Source organism: Agelaius phoeniceus, chromosome 13, assembly GCF_051311805.1.
Source record: "Agelaius phoeniceus isolate bAgePho1 chromosome 13, bAgePho1.hap1, whole genome shotgun sequence".
In the NCBI taxonomy this organism is placed as follows: Eukaryota; Metazoa; Chordata; class Aves; order Passeriformes; family Icteridae; genus Agelaius; species Agelaius phoeniceus.
The window spans coordinates 15235483-15253606 of NC_135277.1; the positions used below are offsets into that span (position 1 = coordinate 15235483).

Sequence of the window (18124 nt, forward strand, 5' to 3'; positions counted from 1 at the left end):
AGCTCCAAATCTATTATTAGTCTTCTATGCACATACAAAACTATATTTAAATCTTATTAAAATGGCTGTTTGTCCAAAATGACTCTGCCAACAAGTAAAGTGTTGTTACTTCACATGTAATGGCAGAGATGTTGTCATTCAGTTCATGCTGTGTGAGAGCACAGAAAATATCCAAACCTCTTAAAATCATCCCTCTGTAGAAAATTTTATGCAAAATTACTGGCAACTGTTAAGAAAAAAATTTGCTTAGAAGATGTTTGGCCCATGCACTGCATAAGAAGAAACAGATTAGTAAAGTGTTCGGACATTATAGAGAAAAAATTGGTATATTGAATTAATTTATAATATTTTTCATGTGTTTCTTTATAAATATTTTTACACAAAGGAAGTATATAAATACAAAGGTAAAATATTTTTGTTTGAAATCTACATACTATCAGACAAATTTTCAATATAAGTGCTAAAAAAATTAAGTGGTCAAAAGCATGATTAACACACATTTTATAAAGACAATGTAACAAGAGGTATGCAACACACTGTATTCCATTCCACAATGCATACTGCTTGTTCAGCACTGAAAAGCTGCATCCCTTTGTGTTTGTTAATGAATCCATTTCTGGTGAATGTGCAGGCAAACAATAAAAAGGCATTGGCAAACTGGAGGCTATTTTAACCACATATACACAATGGCTATGTAGTTGCAAAGAATGGTAACACAGAAGTAAACATGGAAGTGAAACAATTTCAAATGTCATTCAGTTTGCACAAAATGTCAAGTTCCCTAAGTTGAAAAGAGAAGCCCACATAAAAAGCAAAATGTCAACACCGTTCCAACAGCAGTGAAACCAGCAAACCTACTGGTAAGAACCAAGATGGCAAAAATCCAAAAGAAATGTGACTGAACTTTGTAAAATGTCTGTGCACTTTCCACGATCATTCTGTAACAGTACTTCAGGGTATAAGAATGGATGGAGCATGAAAATATAATGCAAACAATACAAATCAGATACCATTAATGCATCTATCAAGTCTTCCATCAATCTCTGCATTTCAAAATGCTGTGAGATCATTGTCAAGGAGGACACTGAGACCTGTACTGTGGGGCTGATGGTGAGTGAAAAAAGAAATTACACCTTTTCAAAATAGCCTATGAATGAGTCCTGATGGGTAATGAGTTAAGCATAAACCTTTGACCAGTATTCTGCCTTTAACTCATTTTCAAAACTGTCTGCCCAGTGGTAAGCATTCCCTGTGAAGAGAGGTGCTGAATATATGGGAAATCAAAGTTTCTAAAACTTAACAGGGAAGAATGACCCAAATAACACCCTGCTATTATGAAGAAAATTATCAAAACCTAGCACTTAGAATGCTACTGCAGAGACAAGTGCTCTGGATACATCTAACTACGGATGCTGATTTCCACTTTTAGTCCTCAAAACAATTTTGTTGTAGAGACTCTTTTCTCCTTTGACATTTGTTTTTGAAATTTACTCAAGAAAATGTACAGAATTTCTATTCTCATTTGGAAAATCTATTTTGTTTAGACAGACTCCTAGAAACTGTTCCTTTTTCCTCATGTGTCATAATGAAATTGCAAAATGGAAGATGAATTTCTCACAGTAGATTTGTTTCAAGCAAAGTTTAAAGTCTCACCTGATCAGAACACCTTTCCCATTCTGTTTTGATTTGTTTTCCCTTGCAAGCATCTAAGAAAAGTCAGAACCTTATTCTAAGTCTACATGGACTTCTGTTGTAATCCTCATTTATACAAAACACTGATGGACATCCTGGATTTCTATTATTAAAATATTTATGTACTTGATATTCTTAGAATCTCCCAAAATATTTGAAACAATGATCACTGGTTTTCAACAGTTTAAGGCTGTCACAGCATGCTTTGGGCTGGGGACAGGTGTGATCCTGAAAGCAAGATTACGCCACTGAAGTTCAAGGACAGATTAAGAATATGTCTACATGTGGCTTTCCAGGTCAGATTTCTCCAAACACAACAGTATTTTGCCACTCTGACCTATTTTAGTGGATGAGAACTGCCATGTCATGCCATTCTGAAAGAGAAGCTAAGCAGCAGGCATGAAATCAGAAGTGAAAGAAGGGACTGCATAATTTTTCCTTGCCTCCAACAATTTTGTTTTGATCTGAAAAAACACCATGGCTACAAAGAAAACAGCTGCATAAGTAAGGATAAAACTAAGGCTGGTTAAAAATGTGTTCAGTTTGAGAAATCTTCTGATAAAATTATTACATTATAATATTGCTCTTCCTCTAAGAGCTTTATAATGAGCTTGTCAGTAAATAAGCTTATGAGGGAGGCTGAAATGGAACAAAGGAAGATCTATATATTCGGCATCTGTGGACTGTACCTACCTTTTATCTGCCCCTGAGAGAACATCTCCCTTTCACCCAACCCAGCAAACATTTATTTAAGAACAGGACATGCATCTATTAATTTTAAAAGAAGAGGAATACATATATTCACAATTCTCCTTTAGAAATTAATTTTTAAATCCCTAATTTGTTCAATTAGTCATTCTGCTTTCTCTCTCAACTGTTGGTAAAACAGGGGCCATAAGCCACTTTAACATTCAGTTTCTGTGGATGCATTTTCTTGCCTGGTTTTCTGTTCTTCTGTTGCACTGCCAAACGCTACCACCAAATTAGTTACACTGCTGGCATGTCCTGGTCTATTTAATTTGTCCTTCATGGACTTGGCTTTCCGGGAATGGCTGTGCAAACTCTTGGAGCGTACTGATGGGAACCCAGGAGTCCTTTCTGGCTTTGCTGACAGGAAATTCTCCTTCTCAGCCTTGACAGGGGCAGGCATAGAGGTGTAAGAGGCACTCATACCTGCTTCAGCAACATTACTATCATCATCTGTGTCCATCTGCTTCTCCTCTGCTTGCCTTTCTGCTTCAGAGACCAACCCAGGGTATTCTGGAGGACGCTCTTGAGAAAGCTGCTGCTCAACTTCATATTTCCACTCCGTGGCCCACTGCTCAATTGTAGAGGGGCACACCTGATCCATAATGGTACTGTACTCTGAGGTCCAGTTGTTAACTCCTCCAACCAGCTTTCCACCTTGTGCAAATATAAAGCTCCTTGACTTCATCATAGTGGTTTGACAAGCACTGAAAGTTTCAGGAGGAAAATAGCGCATTGCTTTGGATTTGTCCAAGGGATAAGAGATGGTTGCTTCTAACTTGGTACGTTCTACTTTTAACTGAGTGTTCTGAAAATCTGGTCCTGCTGCTGACTGACTGTTCGTTACAGCATTCATCTGGTTCACACTTTGAGGGATCATTCCATCGCTACTGAAAACCCCCTGCTTTTCACTCCCCAAACCACCTGAGCCAGAATGAGCTCTGGAAACATTCTGTGCAATTTCTAATGTAGATTTACTGTGATCTGCTGCAGCAACTGCATTAGGACTCGAGGTATGGAGTCCAGTTTGGTGTTCTGGAGCCAGCATCCTTGGGTCTGCTCCATCTTCTTTGGTACCAATAGAGTGGGCTTTTTTACGCATGGCCGGTGACATGGGCGTGGCGCTGTCATCAAAGGTCAGCTCGTCCCCACTGATGTGGTATTTGTACATGCTGTAGCCATCAGAGCTGTTGACACTGCTCTGCCTCAGGAGGTAGGCAGCGTCACACTCCGAGGAGGCCCGCGAGCGCGTGTACGTCAGCTCGGATTTGTCGATGCCCGCCAGCTTCTCCAGAGCATTCACCATGCGGCCCGAGAGCTCCTCCAGCTGAGACAGCCGCAGGTCCACTGTCTGCAGAGAAGCTTTCATGAAATGTTCTCTTTCATTCACCTCTTCTAGCCTCATCGACATATTCTCAACTCTGTGGAGTATAAGAAAGGAAGCAGAGAACAGAACCTGTAGAATGGTGCAGTAACCCATGACAAGCACATAGCTCCTGATTTCTTCCTAAGACAGAATTTTGTGGTGTCTATCATGCCTTGTTCTTTTTTCCTATGGGTAGCAACAAAAGCAGGAGCATTTTCTTGTTATCTATGCTTTCTGTACACCATATTAGAGGGGTATTTGAACTTTGCCCTTATATTCATGGCAGAAGAGCCCTTAGGGATCGACTTCTATTAACATTTCTGCGTGTGCCACCCACTGTGTGCTCAGTTGTTCTCTTTCACTGTGAAGCATCAAATTAATTACATGAAAAGTACTGTCTAATGGCATGCTCACAGGCTGACTTAAAATAGCATCAAAGCATGCTGTAAAACAGGTTCTGCAGCTGCATGAGAAAGAAACATATACTGGTGTTGATGGGATTGCTTTTGCTCTTGAAATACCTTTCTATTTTGTATCAGCTGAAGGGAATGGAACTATTGTCTAGTTCAATTAAAATAATACTTTTTCCCATTTTCTTCTTATCATTTATATCATAATGGATGTGATGGTACTAGAAAAAAGCATATAAACATAATTAACTGGAATGTGGCTTAGAGATCATATACTAATAAATCTGCTGTGGAAATTAAATGAACGTTTTCTTGCTCCCATACACAAAAGATGATGAAGCATCTGGAGCAAGGAGCCATGAGAAATAATCAAATCTGCTTTGTGGCCATAGACCATAGTGAATCAGTGAGGCTTATCAGCCCTGCTTTATTCTCTGCCACAATACCTAGGAATTTGACAAATTGCCACGGATAACCAGTGTGACAGAAACTACTCAAATATATGTAGCAGGTTTAGTTTACTTCTCTATTCTCAAATTTCAAATATAATAATGCAAGATGTTCAGGGCCTCTCTCAAGAGAAAGAATTTTATCTATTAAAGAATTATATGGCTCACAGAGCTAATTCATAACAAATGCTAAAATGAAGATACAAGTAGATATCTAGATAAAAATGTATGTGGAATACTTAATCAACAGAATACTGTGAGATAGAGTAAGTGAAAGAGTGTTTAAAATGTGTATGATTTTCATTACAGGGAGAATTTTTCTTCATTTCAATGAAGTGACAAAAGACCCCATCTCTTGACTTAGATCTACTGACAGAATAGGCAGAGCCTTTGGGAACAGTTCTGCCAAGTGACCTGGTAAAAAAGGCTGCTGACATTAGCACAGTGTGCTTACACAGCAATGTGCAAACACTACCTAGTCCTCAGAGCAAGCATAATGATTAACATGAGAATATCCCCCATCTTTTATATGGGGAAGTTCATACTGAAAAGCTAAATGCCTTGTTCAAAGCCTGCAAGAGAATCTGTGGCGAGATTAAAATTCAGCAGTTGTGAGTGCCAGACCCTAATGTAAACCACAGATCCAAGGGAAGAACCCTCAGTGCTTTTGTAATTAAGCTCCAACATGTTTCTCATGGTTGGATGAACTGTTGGAAGCTCAACAAGCAGCAATTTTCTCAAATGGATAAAAAGCATCACTCTGATCCTCAGATAGATAAGAGGCATAAAATTTATCATAAGCAAAGATGTTCTTATAACAAAGCTACCCAAACCAGCAGATTTAGTGACAAAACAGAAGGAATAACAAGAGCTTTGCTCTTTTGAGAGATGTACCCGCTCAGATAGTTATTTGGGATTCAGATCAGCTTCTGAGTTGGTGGTGGCTTCCTTCAAGATCAAAATCTTTTGTATTTTCCCTCAACCATGGGAATAAAGAAGATATTAAAAAGACTGTTCCCAACAGATAGAGTGGATTTTTGTTACAACAGGTACCTTTCAGAGGTGACTCTGATGCGTTCATCATTAGATGACTGCTGCTCATCCTCTTTCTCCTGGAAGTATTCTTCTACACACTGCTCTTCAAACTCATAGAGTTTCTTTAGCTCTTCATCATTCAGAAATAACTCTGTGCAAAAGAGAAGAACAAAAGAAGAGTTTTATTTTTCTGAATTTCTGGCAGACAGTTTAAATCCAAATTAGCAGTTTATTTTAGACATGGCCATACTGCAGATTCTACTGCTGCACTAAATGAACAGATGATTTTTTAAAATAAGCAATGAGCACTTAGCTAAAGATGGGCAGAGCTGTGAGGGCAATGGAATGCATGATGAGCATTATCTGCTTCCATGGCCATCCACAGGGGGCTCTATGTTCTGAATGACTTTGGAACTTTTCAACAGCTGTGCATTGAACAAACTGACCAGATTTTACAAGATAAAGACCTGGGCAATCTCTGCCACTTTGGCTGTTCCTTCATTCAAGTGTTATTCTTAAAAGGATGCGACTTACAGGCAACAGATAAACTTAGGAGATTGTTCAGAGATATTCTTTGGATAAGATGTTAAGAAATTTCTAATCACATAAGAAAAATCCAAGGGGAATATAAGCTTTTGGGAACAATTCATCCTTTATCTGGATTTGTCCCTTTGCATTTGGAAGGAGCATTACATTTCCTTTCTTCCTTTTTCCTATTGTGCAAAAATGTTTCCTGTGAAATGTAGAATTAGAGGGATGTTGTGAGCATCCCTCACATTATTTCCATGAGGCATATAATGAAAATATTAATTAACAGTTACAGAGTATGTTAGGAGAAGAATCCTCACAGTTTCCCTGTGAAATGACAGATAAATCTCCAAATGATAGTGGGGATACTCACAGTCACAGATTGCTCACAATCACAGAGCTGACACTATAGCTGACATTTGAAACTGTATCCCATCTGTTATTCCAGTTTGCCCCTCCCAACATATGGGCTTCACCAGAATTTGGTAAACTCCTGGATTGAGCAGATACCATCTCACTGTTTTAAGAAAGCATGTTAAAGGAGGTCTTTATTAGCATCTGAGAGTTCAAATTCTCGGGCACCTCAGAGCCCAAGAGTTGTTGACTTGATACAAATATTGGCCCACACTGTCTTCTGCTAATATGGTGCAAAGAGCTCAATTTAGAGAAGATTTCTTGCATACTCAGTCCCCTGTCCCGCTCGTCCTGGTCTCCATCACCCTTCCTGCAGCGGCAGCAGATCCGCTTGATGATGATGTAGATGTGGCTGAAGATAATCATTGGTGGTGGCAGGACAGGTCTGTCATGGAATGTCATGATCAGCTGGTATCTCTGGAACTTCCAGACTTGATTGGATATTGATTTTACCTCAAAGAAGGTATTGCTGAAAGGAAACATAGGTACAAGTTTCTATGAGGTCCCTAATCTCACTTCTCACTGAGCAAGTACTGTGTTGAAAAAAGCAGCAGCTAAACAACCTCATGGAGCCACAGGATTTGCTTGGTTCAGCTCTTTGTGGGTGCTGCTGAACTAAGGATTAAATTGAACTCATGATTTCACTACTCCTTTTGAAGGTAGCAAACAGCAGGTGCTCTGCATCCCTCAGGCACCACTCAGAAGAGTCCTCTCAGACCATTTGCTCCTACTGTACAAATCCCTTAGGTGCCAGTGAAAACAAACTCACACAATTTATGCATCACATAATTGGTATTTTGGGGTTTGGTTATAAACTATTTCTTTTAACACACGCCAGTATTTGATGCTACACAAAGTATTAAATCCATGAAAAGTATTTTGTATGCTAAACTCAGAAGCTTCACACAGTTTGCCTTTAATATGCTAATCGGCTTGACCTACATAGAAGACTTTTCAAGTTTTCACAGAATGTCCTAAATTCAAACTTTACTCCCTCAAACTTCTGATTCGAAAACATGGTTCATATTCTTGTAAAGGAATTTATTCTTGGAAGCTTCATCATTTTTACAGCAAAGTAAGGTGTGTTTCAAAGATGTTTAATTTTGAAATTCAGTTGATATGAAGTGATAGTAGTAAATCCAGAGATAACAATAGTCACAGTTATGAAATACCAGCTAAGAGAAAGCAGACTTGATATTCTGTCTAAGAAAAGGCTTTTCGAGCTATTTTAAAGTATCTTCAGACAGCTCACTCCACTTCTATGATGGTGATAATACTGCAACTTCCTTTTTATATTTTTTGTCCACTTATTTCCTACCTCTATGTGCTTTAGAATATCTACATTCAGAAAACCAGTTAAAACATCTCTTCAAAACCAAATAATTCCTATGTACACGTAGATTTTACTTTCTTTAGGTTAAGTCTACATGAAACTGTGATCAATGATAAATAACAATCTGTCTTCATTCCGTGTCTCCTTTACAGCAGGAATTCCCCAGCTAGGTCTCAACCCTGTGCAAGCAGGCTGGGATGGCAGGAGTTAACAGCATGACCTACTTCCCAAACTGCTGATTCCTTGGTCCTTCAGCCAATAATAGCTACCATTGTAAGATTCTTCCCCTTCTCCCCAGCTATGTGACTGGCATTTGAGTACTTTAAATTCATGACCTTTTAAGCTACATACATCAAATGAAAGACAGGCTTTGTGAGCTGCAGATTTCTGGGCACACGGAAGACTGTTTTTTGCATTTGTGACACAAGCTTGCACGCACAAGCCCTCCAACACTACACGTTTGAAGGCAACTAAAATGGATCACGTGCTTTTCTCAGGTGCTCTGTTCAGAAAGTATTGCCAGCAAGTCATTATTTTTTTAATCCCTACATCATGAGAGCAAAAGCATGCAACCTAAGTGCAGGTAGGAAGAACAAGCAGCAGAAATTTATGTAGTTTTACTCCAGATAAGTCTAAATACAGATATGTGCATACTGCACACTGCTTGGATTGGCCACAGACCTTGGCAACACATAGCCATCCTACCTGATGATTCAAGGCAATACAGACTACTTTTTTAGGTCATGAAAGGACTCTCCAAGGCTGTAATTTCTCTTTCTAAATGGAAAACAAAACAAGACAAAAGCCAGATGATGTAGCGGAAATGCCTCAGGCTTTTTATGTTCAGAGTTTTGTTCTGCTGTTCTCTGCAGAGCTGTGACTGCCAGTGGCTACATGGGTTTCTGTCAGGTGTGTGCCAGGTTTCATGGATCCTATTTCTCATCTTTCCACAGCAACCTTGAGGCCTGTCACTATCCATCAGAAGGTAATTGGAAGTAGCCAGGTTCTCTCACATCCATTGCTGCAATTGGCAAATTCAAAGCCACCTTTCCTCACCCTTCTCCAGGGTACACCTTGCTGCCAGAATTTGCCAGTCACATCCATGGAATAATGAGATCCTGAGTGAATGCAAACCCTTGCAGAATCAGTTGATGGGCTCAAACAGAAACTTTATCTCGACAATAAGACAAAGTTGCATGATTGTTTACGTACTTGAAGACAGCAATCAGCAGGTTTACCAACAGGATATTTGCTACCAAGAGGTAACAGGCCATGATAGCAGGAGTGAGCCAGGCCCCTGGGATGCACGGAGGAAGGCGTTTACCATCATCATCATAAAGATTGTCCCCACAAGGAGCTGAAGGAAAAAAAGGAAAGATATTTTTCACAAATTGCCTGATACTTAAAAATACTATTCTCATTTATTTATTGATGATACATGCATAAACGTTGCCAAATTTTTACAGATTATTTCCAGGAGCAAGTATGTATAATTTCTACTTCAAATTCTGCTTCCATATTAGCGAGGCAACTTCCATAACAGAGAGGCAATTCCTTACTGTACAGTGTGGCTTTCTATTCACATTCCCATGGATTTTCTTTTTCTCACAGTAATAGTCAAAGACCAGATCTTAATGTGTACACATACATATTAATAGTGGAATTACAAACAAATTATTAAACCTAGCTTGTAAGCATGCCTTGCCAAAGAGATAAAAGCATTGCTTTAGTAGTAACAGATTGCTGAGCATAAATTCAAAACCTACAGGGGCTCAGAGTGTTGAAGAGGCCTTTAAAGTCCTTGAGCAGCTTCACTGGGGGTTTACACCTGTGCCCCCTCCGCACACCCGTCCCTGCCTGAGCTGTGTCTCCCCTCTGCCTCCAGGATGGACCTTGGACCAGTGTTAGTCCCCTGGATGGACCCTTCTGTCTCTGGCCCTGTCTCTTTTTGCCCCTTACTGGATTCCCTAGATGGATCCCAGACTGTTACTTGACCTGTCTGGGGCTGTTAATGTTACCAGCAGGTTAATGCTACCAAAAAGATCCAATTCTAAAATGAAAATTATATAGTAACAGCAAATTAAGACTACTGACAATGGGACAAAAATTGAGACTATTGATCAAACCAATATAAAATAATTGCCTGAAGTAATTCTAAATTTACATAGGTTGCCTTGGGTAAGACCTGTCTTGGAGTTGGGTAAATGCAGCAATTTTGTTCTGTCTGTAAGTGCAGTGCCAACACATCTGATTTCAAATACAAGGCTAACTTTTGGAACTATTTAGTAGCAGGTAAAGTTTTTGTCAGCCACAGGTTCCTTAGCTGTAACCTAAGCAAATGCAAAGTCTGACAGAGTTCATGACAGATTTAGTTTATGTGAATAGAAAACCCAGTATATTTAAAAATTTTGCAAAAACCCACAATGCTTCAGCCTCACTTGAAAAATACTTTAAAATATTTGAACACAAACTAAGCTTATTTACTGAGGTCTCAAAGAGCTGCTTGGACTGTAATGAAGAGCATTTATTTTACTTGCTTTTCAAACATCAGACCTACATTTTTTCCTAGTTTTCCTAAGAGAAGTATAGTAGGAAAGTTAAATGAATCCTTATTTTATTCCAATGCACCAATGAAAATACTGCCAAAACCAAAGCAATATTGTATCTAGGTAATCAAAGGGAATTAGTTGTACAATGCTACTTATGCATCATAATTTAAAAAACCCAATTATTTTACTGTTGGTGTAATAGAAACAAGTCTTAGCAACAACTTCAACTCAGTTAAAACTTCTGATTTGCATTTTGTATCAAAATAGTTTTCCTCTGCTTCTTTTCTAATGAAACTATTACAGTAGAAAAACAACATTCACACCTGAATATTGCATAAGTGCTGCAATTAAAATATAAGTAACTAGACAAGAAAAACATTAATGAACATATTCAGCTAAATGAGATAATCAGCTCTCCCCGGAGACTTACGATTGATTTCCATGGCATAGACTGAACACCAGTCCAAAGGAATGGAATAGAAAAGGAGGCAGGGAGAGAAAAAAGAAAACAATACAATAATAAACAGAGCCCAAAAAAAGATGATTAGAAATACAGTTCTGCTACCAAGAAAGGATAAGCAACTCAAATGTCAGAACAGTAGAGACATATGCTGAGAAAAAATGTCTTTGTTAAAAATGCATTGCATTCTGCGATTTCCTTTTCATGCTGTTTTCCCCAAATGTTACATATGGCAGCAAACTAATGATAATAATATATCACAAAAGGCTTCTGGCAGATGATCATTTAAATATACATGATATTTCTGGCAAGTAAACAAAACTGGCCGTCAACACCAAGCAACTCAAAATTATCACACAAAAATCATTCTTTCAGCTGTTATGGAAACACTTTCTCTTTTTTTTTTTTTTTTTTTTTAAACCACCCTGGCTTTGAATCTGTCAGCTGTTTCTTTTGAATGGCTGCATTTCCATTAATAGGCATGCAATTTTACACTGTAAAAACATCAGTATCATTAATGCCCATTTTGACTACCAGTCTGGATACTTGCCTGCCAATACCTAAATGCTGGTAAGAAAAGTCACAATATTGATAAAACTCAACCTGGCTTCTTTATTGTTTAAGAATATCATGCCATTGAGTACAAGATGCTGATAACTTTTTGCTTGTTCTCATCTTCTAAAGAGAGTGAGCCACACAAGAGCTTCCTGGGGTTCATTAGGGAAAGCGTTACCAGCAAATTAAGGGAGATAATTATTTGCCTCTACTCAGCTCTGGTGAAACCACGTTTGGACTTGTGTGTCTGGTTCTCAGCTACCCCATGGAAATCAGGCATGGACATATCAGAATAGTCCAGTTGTGGCCACAGAGGAGGAGATTCACTCTCCATTACTAAGGAGATTGGGCTACCTGACAAATGAGGCAAGACTGAGAAAGCTGGGATAATTCAGTCTAGAGAAGGTCAAGGAGATCTTACCAATGTTATAAATACCTGATGATGTGTGGGAGAAAAGAGCACAGGGCCAGACTCTTCTCAGTGAAAGGAGAAACAGCAGTGGGCAAAGGTAGAAAGATGGACAATTCCATTTAAACCAGGCTGTCCAGAGAGGCTGCACACTCTTCATCCTTCAAGATACTGTAAACATCACTGGACAGTCCCTAAGCAATCTATCTGGGATAAATCTAATTTACCCTGTTTTGAGCAGGAAAGTTCAACTGGATGATCTCCAAAGATACCTTCCAAGCCCAGCAAATTCTGTGACTTGTGATCTCCAGATGAATCTATAGGATTCTTCCCATCCTCAGAGAAGCTACTGACAAAGTCCAACTACCTTTTTCAGAGGGAAGATTTGATTAAATACTTTTTCCATAAATGATTTATACCCCTGGACCTTGCCAAAATGAGCTATTAGCTCTTGAGTCAGAGTCATATTAGACTGCTCATAGCCATTACTTCCCAATGACTTCTGAAGCTGCTTTTGTGGTGTCTTTACAGAGAGCCACAGACAAATTAGAGTGAAAAATTTCTTATTGAAAGCAAAAAGATCTTCAGGAGTCAGTCCATAGACTTCTACACAGGAGAAATGTACAGAACAATTGTAAGGCCTTGCATAGCCAGAATTACTTTAAAATTAAAACAAGCCACACATTTCCAAGCTAGTTTATGCACAGCAAAGCTTCTGACCTGGGAAGGACCAAGTAGCTGAACTTGTACAACCAGAAAGTCCAAACCTTTCGACCCCCAAATCTTTTGCACTGCTGAAGAAAGATTTCCAATCCAAAGCATGCTGAGTGTATGACTGAGAAATGACTGGAAGCATGAGAGAAGCCTGGGCCACCTCTTACACTAAAGAGATGGGTGGTAAGGTGTGAATTTTGATTTATAAGGAAATCAAACTGTCTACACTGGCAAACATTCTTTGTTCAAACTGAACATGAGATAAGGGATAGGCCATTACAGTCACTTCCTCTCCATGGGGGAATTGTCCCACTTGTGAACCAGGATAAGCTCAGGATCTCTCGTGTGCACCAAAACTGCACTATCAGACAGCAGATGACTGGCTTGGCCTTTCACTTGGCAAGAGCAACTTACTGTACCCTAAATTACATTATTGAAACAAACATTCATTAGGAAAACAAAGTTGATCTGATTGTGCACTGTTCAGAAAAAGACTAATGACACTTTACTCCTGTCTAAACAGTTAAAGTACACTTTAATGACATTTAGAATAAAAGCTTCTCATGATGATGAACCTTAATGGTTTTTGAACTCAGACCTTCAGGTTCTTCATCCTTCCACTTCCCTTCCTGTCAGTGTATGCAGGTGGCTCAAATAATACAAAGGTGAAACAGCAGCTTGTATTATTTCAGATAAAGTGCAAACTACATGATACACACTAGAGGAGGCCAGCTGCACATTGGACTGTCATACAAATTTCAAATATTAACACAAAATTAGCAGTAACAGGACAGCTTACATCTCCTTTAAAATGCTGACAGGTATTTTTTTAAAGTGTGCAGGATTCCTGTAAGAAAGGATATTTCCACATCCAAAGCTAATCAAGTGGAGATTGCTTTTTTTGTTTTGTTTTCCCACAGGTGTAGAAAAGAACAACATGAGTGATTAATGAAATGGAAACGTTTCTGAAAGCAGACAGATGTATGACTGGGAGTAAAAATGTATGAGCTCATTGCTTGTGAGTTGGAGATGAAAGGATATGTGTATTTTAACCTCCCTCCACAAGGGATTTATTTCTTTTTTTCTTCTGTTGGAACTGACTCTTAGTAAACCTCTGAATGAAAAGAACATTTCAGAATGATCTCTGTTGATCCCTGCAAGTAAACAGAACACTTCACACTGCCACACTCTTGGACAGGAGAATATTCCAGACTACATCACTTCCTGTGTTAACTGAATCTGAATATAAACCAAGAGAGCAGACACGTGGGTGGGGAAGAGAAAATTGCTCAGCCTCGGGTCTGCCACAAGAAAACAACAACAATATCATCATAAAGCGAAAAAACACGACTTCCAAATTAAAAGCAGTCTTTAATTTGGATCTGATCATCTGCCTGAGAAACAGGAAACAGACTCTTACTATGAATTCTACTCTTACGGTCTATCTGGTCAGCGAACACCTCTCCGTAGATCATCCAGTAGGGCATGTAGAAGATGTTGCGCGCCAGCCTCCAGGAGGGCTCCTCGTCCGGGTGCAGGATGGCCTGCCGGGCCACCCCAAAGCTCATCAGCACCACCAGCATGATGACCACAAAGTACAGCATGTCAATCATCTGCAGAGAGAGAGGAGGCACCACAGAGAGGCTCTCAGCACACCACGGAGCACAGCGGCAGGTCTGTCTGCCAGCAGCATTGCAGCAAACAGAAGGAGAATCTGCTTGACATCGTGCTTTAAGTACTACTCATTAGTACTTCAAGTACTACTCCACTCAGGTATTAAGCATACATACAAAGGCAGAGAAAGCAGTTACTTAAAGGAATACCAGATTATACTTCAAAAGACTTAAAACGATAAAACCTTTGCTATCCCCATTCCTTTGCATCAAATGTAGTATGCTGTGCTTTCAAGCACAGGCCTCCTCTGTGGCTGCAAAGAGATGATATCAATCATTGCTGTACCATCTCCTGTGCACTGCTGATGGGTGTCTGGATGATCCTGGTGTACCTGCAATCTGTTATTGCATGAGTATTACATCTTGTGTGTGTGCATGAAATTCACATGGCAACTTTTCACAGGCTGTATTCAGTCCTACTCAATAGAAAACTTCTTTTTAAATGAGAATGGAATTTAGTTTCACATGGAGTTCTTAAAGACATAATTTATAGCAATTTAGGCACTAACCATCTTTCCAATCATCATGACGTAAGGTCCCAGATATTTGTTCACACCAAAGATATCCAGCACTCTAATGTACCAGAAAATGATATCTACACAGTAAATCACTCTTCCATAACCCATGTAAGGCTGGTTCTGCAGGCGAAGAATTGCTCCTATGATAAATACTGAAATAGCCACCAGGTCAGTAATATTCCAGTATTCCTGGAGCCAAACTTTGATTTTTTGGCTCAGCTTGCCAGGCTCTGACATTAAAATCTGAAACAAAAAGCAAACAAACAAATGAACTTACAACAATTAGAAAAAACTCCAAGTTACATTTTTAAAGAAATGGTCATGAAAAAAGACCAATCTTGTCATATCCAACAGGTGTCTGAATATCAGACACCCTAGACTGTCAGCAAAATTTGTTTCAAGCAAGAATATTTTTAGTTATTAGTATATTTAGAATATGAGATTCTTCTCTCTGCTGTGTGACCTCTCAACCCTGTGCACAAGTCCAGGCCATTATAAAGAGCAAGCTTCATTCTGAGGATTGTGAGCTGTTGGTATGGGCAGACTTTACCTCTCTGACTTTCTCCAAAGCCAGTGTCACAATGTAAGAGATGACAATCCATTCCTGGACTGATGGCCACCGTTCCATCCGCACCAAGATGATGTAATTAAATAACATCAAGTAACCAAGGTATGATATCTGCCAAAAAAGAGGAAAATCCTTCATGGATTCTAGATGATGCATTCTAGGATCCTTCCAAACTGGGCAGTATTCAGTTACTTGAGATAACTTATACACACAAAAAAACCCCCAGTCTCCACTAATTTCCATTACACAGTCCTGAATTATTAGTGTAAGCCTAAAGAGCTAACACTCAGTTTTCTATAACCACTCATGTAAATGTCAAATTGGTGGTGCTGGTGTCTCCAAGCTGCACAGCAGCCTTTGGTGACCAGCCAAACTAAAAAATTCTGAGACCTTAGAAACCCAGAGTTAAGAAATCCAAAAGGATTCAATGACTTAAAAGGGAAAAAACAAACCTGGAAGCAAAACAGTAACAAACCAAAGGATATTTCAGGGAGCAAATGGAGTTTTCTACAGAATGTAATTTTCAGTGTGAAATGTTTACCCACCATCTCAAGGCAGAACAGGGAGTAAAGCTGTGAGCAGCACCTGCCTAGAGGGGTAGGGAAAATAAAGAGCCATACAGCCCACTTGCTTTCTCCACTCTGTAATGATGTGGTTGAGCCCATCTGGGAAGAATACACTCTTCAGCTGAAGCCAGAGGCATACAGACTTTGTTTATCAGTCCCTCTTCCTACACTTGTCACTTAAATCTTTCTACATGGACAGTAGGTTTGCAGGTGTTTTGGTTACTTTAGGCAGCTCCCAGTCTCAGGAGCAAGTTTCTTGCTGAAGCCTAATTCAGTAAGAGCAGAGAAGGCTGCATCACCAGAGAAGAAACACCAGACAGAAGGCAGGAAAATCCTCTTAGCTGAGGGGCCTGATAATGCAGGAAAGCAAAGCCCCCTTTACTCAGTTCCCTAATAACTGTGCTAATTAGGACATTCATATGAACCTGTGTGTGGAGGCCAAGTGTGAAATACTCAGCTGCTGAAGACCTTTACTTGCACAAGAAAAAAAATTTCCTTCTCTGCAGGAAGCAGGCCTGCTGCAAAGCCTTCCACACTGCCACAGCCAGGGGCCTCCAGCACCTAAAGGAATCCCAGAGGCTGTGGAACATATGATCCAGACAGCTGAATTATCTCATTTGCTGAAAGAAGAAAAACAGCAATTCTGAAGCACTCTAAACCAGGCCCTTTATGCCTGGGGCTTTTTTAGCCCACTAAAATGTAATTTCTTTGCACTGTAAAACCATGTTGAACACTTTTCTTTGAAATTAAATAGGAATTTTGCTTTTAAATTATTAACTCAGGCAGCAGAAAGGGATCAATGAAGTGTTTTGTGATTAAAATATGCTAAAACTAAAAACCTGCATATTACTATGATCTATCAGATATCAGGCATCCTAATCTTGAACACATAAGAAACCAGTATACCTTTAACAAGGCACACACAAAATTTATCAGCAGTAGCATGAGCAGATGTTCTGTTTAATTATGACAGTTTAACACCAGATGATTCTTGATGCAATAAATAGAAAATTAGATGCTTGTCAAAAATAAGTATTTTAGTTTAGATTGGTTTTAATTGTTTTATTAAAAGTACCTATGAAGTCTTAGCAGACTGGGATCTGTGCTCCCTTCTAGGCTGCACCCATCTGAGCAACAGGGCAAGTGGCAATGATGCCATGCAGCTGCTTCTTGGGGCCTAAAGGACATTTCAATGCAGAACAGAGCCAGGTCCTTTAGAAAGGAAGAGAATCCAGCCTAGTTTGGATTTGAGTGGCTGGATTGTGGAGCTTGCACTTCGTTTGGTGTATTCCACACAGAGCCTCCTTCACAGCACATAGGAGCTTTAGAGGCTGACAATGTCAGCTTTGGTTATTATCCATTCTGTTTCACTGTCTGTGCATTTTCCTCATAATAAAGGGAGTGCTTTACTCATCAGATTCCACAAAAGTCAGTAAAACAATCTATTATATATTTATTACTTTTACATTGGAATCCTTTCAGTTTCACAGGTGTGAGAAAAATGATCACTGTCAGTTTTATCATCTTGACTTACTGTGTAGAACCAAAATTTGACAATAGGTGCATTGTAGAATTCATAGATCTTTGTTCCAATTGGAAGGCTTGGTTGTTTTTTCTTTCCATTCTCTTCATCCCCTTTTCGGGAGCCTGTATCTGCATTTGCATCCTGGAAGACCAAATTTGTCAGATTTCATCAATACACAGCAGCAAAAATAGTAGTTTTCCTCAACCACAACCCCAGCCAACTGTTAACTATGCAGGGATTCCCCTGAGCAACACAACTCTTTTTAAAAGTATATAAATAGAATTCTGTAAATCTGGAACTACACAAACACTTCCCATGCCCTGAGAATCCAGTCTATATTCTCCCATAATTGGGAAACTGATTTTATCCCCCAGAGGGAGTTGAGATTTAAACCTGAGTGAGCTACAGCATGATCAGAAAAGTCAGAAAAATGAGCAGTTCTGAGATATTAGAACTTTCTAATAATCTCAATTACTGACCGCATTTTCCTCCTCTTTTTCTTTGCCTTCCTCATTTTCTTTTGATGTCTGGTAGGAGTAGTCATCGTAACTGCGATACTCCAGGAAAAGGATTGTGGGAGGGAAGAGAATTCCCATTATAACCTGTGAACAAG

The 18124-nt window shown here is 39.3% G+C and overlaps 1 protein-coding gene across 5 annotated transcripts in view; it reads right to left on the reverse strand.

Annotated features, from left to right (window-relative positions):
• Positions 1-334: 334 nt before the first annotated feature.
• TRPM1 (transient receptor potential cation channel subfamily M member 1) overlaps positions 335-18124 on the reverse strand; it is a 77829-nt gene continuing 60039 nt past the window's right edge. For 2 of the 5 annotated variants that reach the window (XM_077185480.1, XM_077185481.1), the window contains exons 19-28: positions 17991-18113; positions 17521-17652; positions 15403-15531; positions 14844-15095; positions 14082-14274; positions 10954-10974; positions 9187-9331; positions 6911-7110; positions 5718-5850; positions 335-3860 (exon numbers count right to left, since the gene is read on the reverse strand). In XM_077185480.1, the coding sequence (XP_077041595.1) occupies positions 2597-3860; positions 5718-5850; positions 6911-7110; positions 9187-9331; positions 10954-10974; positions 14082-14274; positions 14844-15095; positions 15403-15531; positions 17521-17652; positions 17991-18113 (2592 nt within the window). In that variant the 3' untranslated portion in view covers positions 335-2596. The remainder of the gene's footprint in view (positions 3861-5717; positions 5851-6910; positions 7111-9186; positions 9332-10953; positions 10975-14081; positions 14275-14843; positions 15096-15402; positions 15532-17520; positions 17653-17990; positions 18114-18124) is intronic. The other 3 variants (XM_077185482.1, XM_077185484.1, XM_077185483.1) reach the window with 3 other exon arrangements.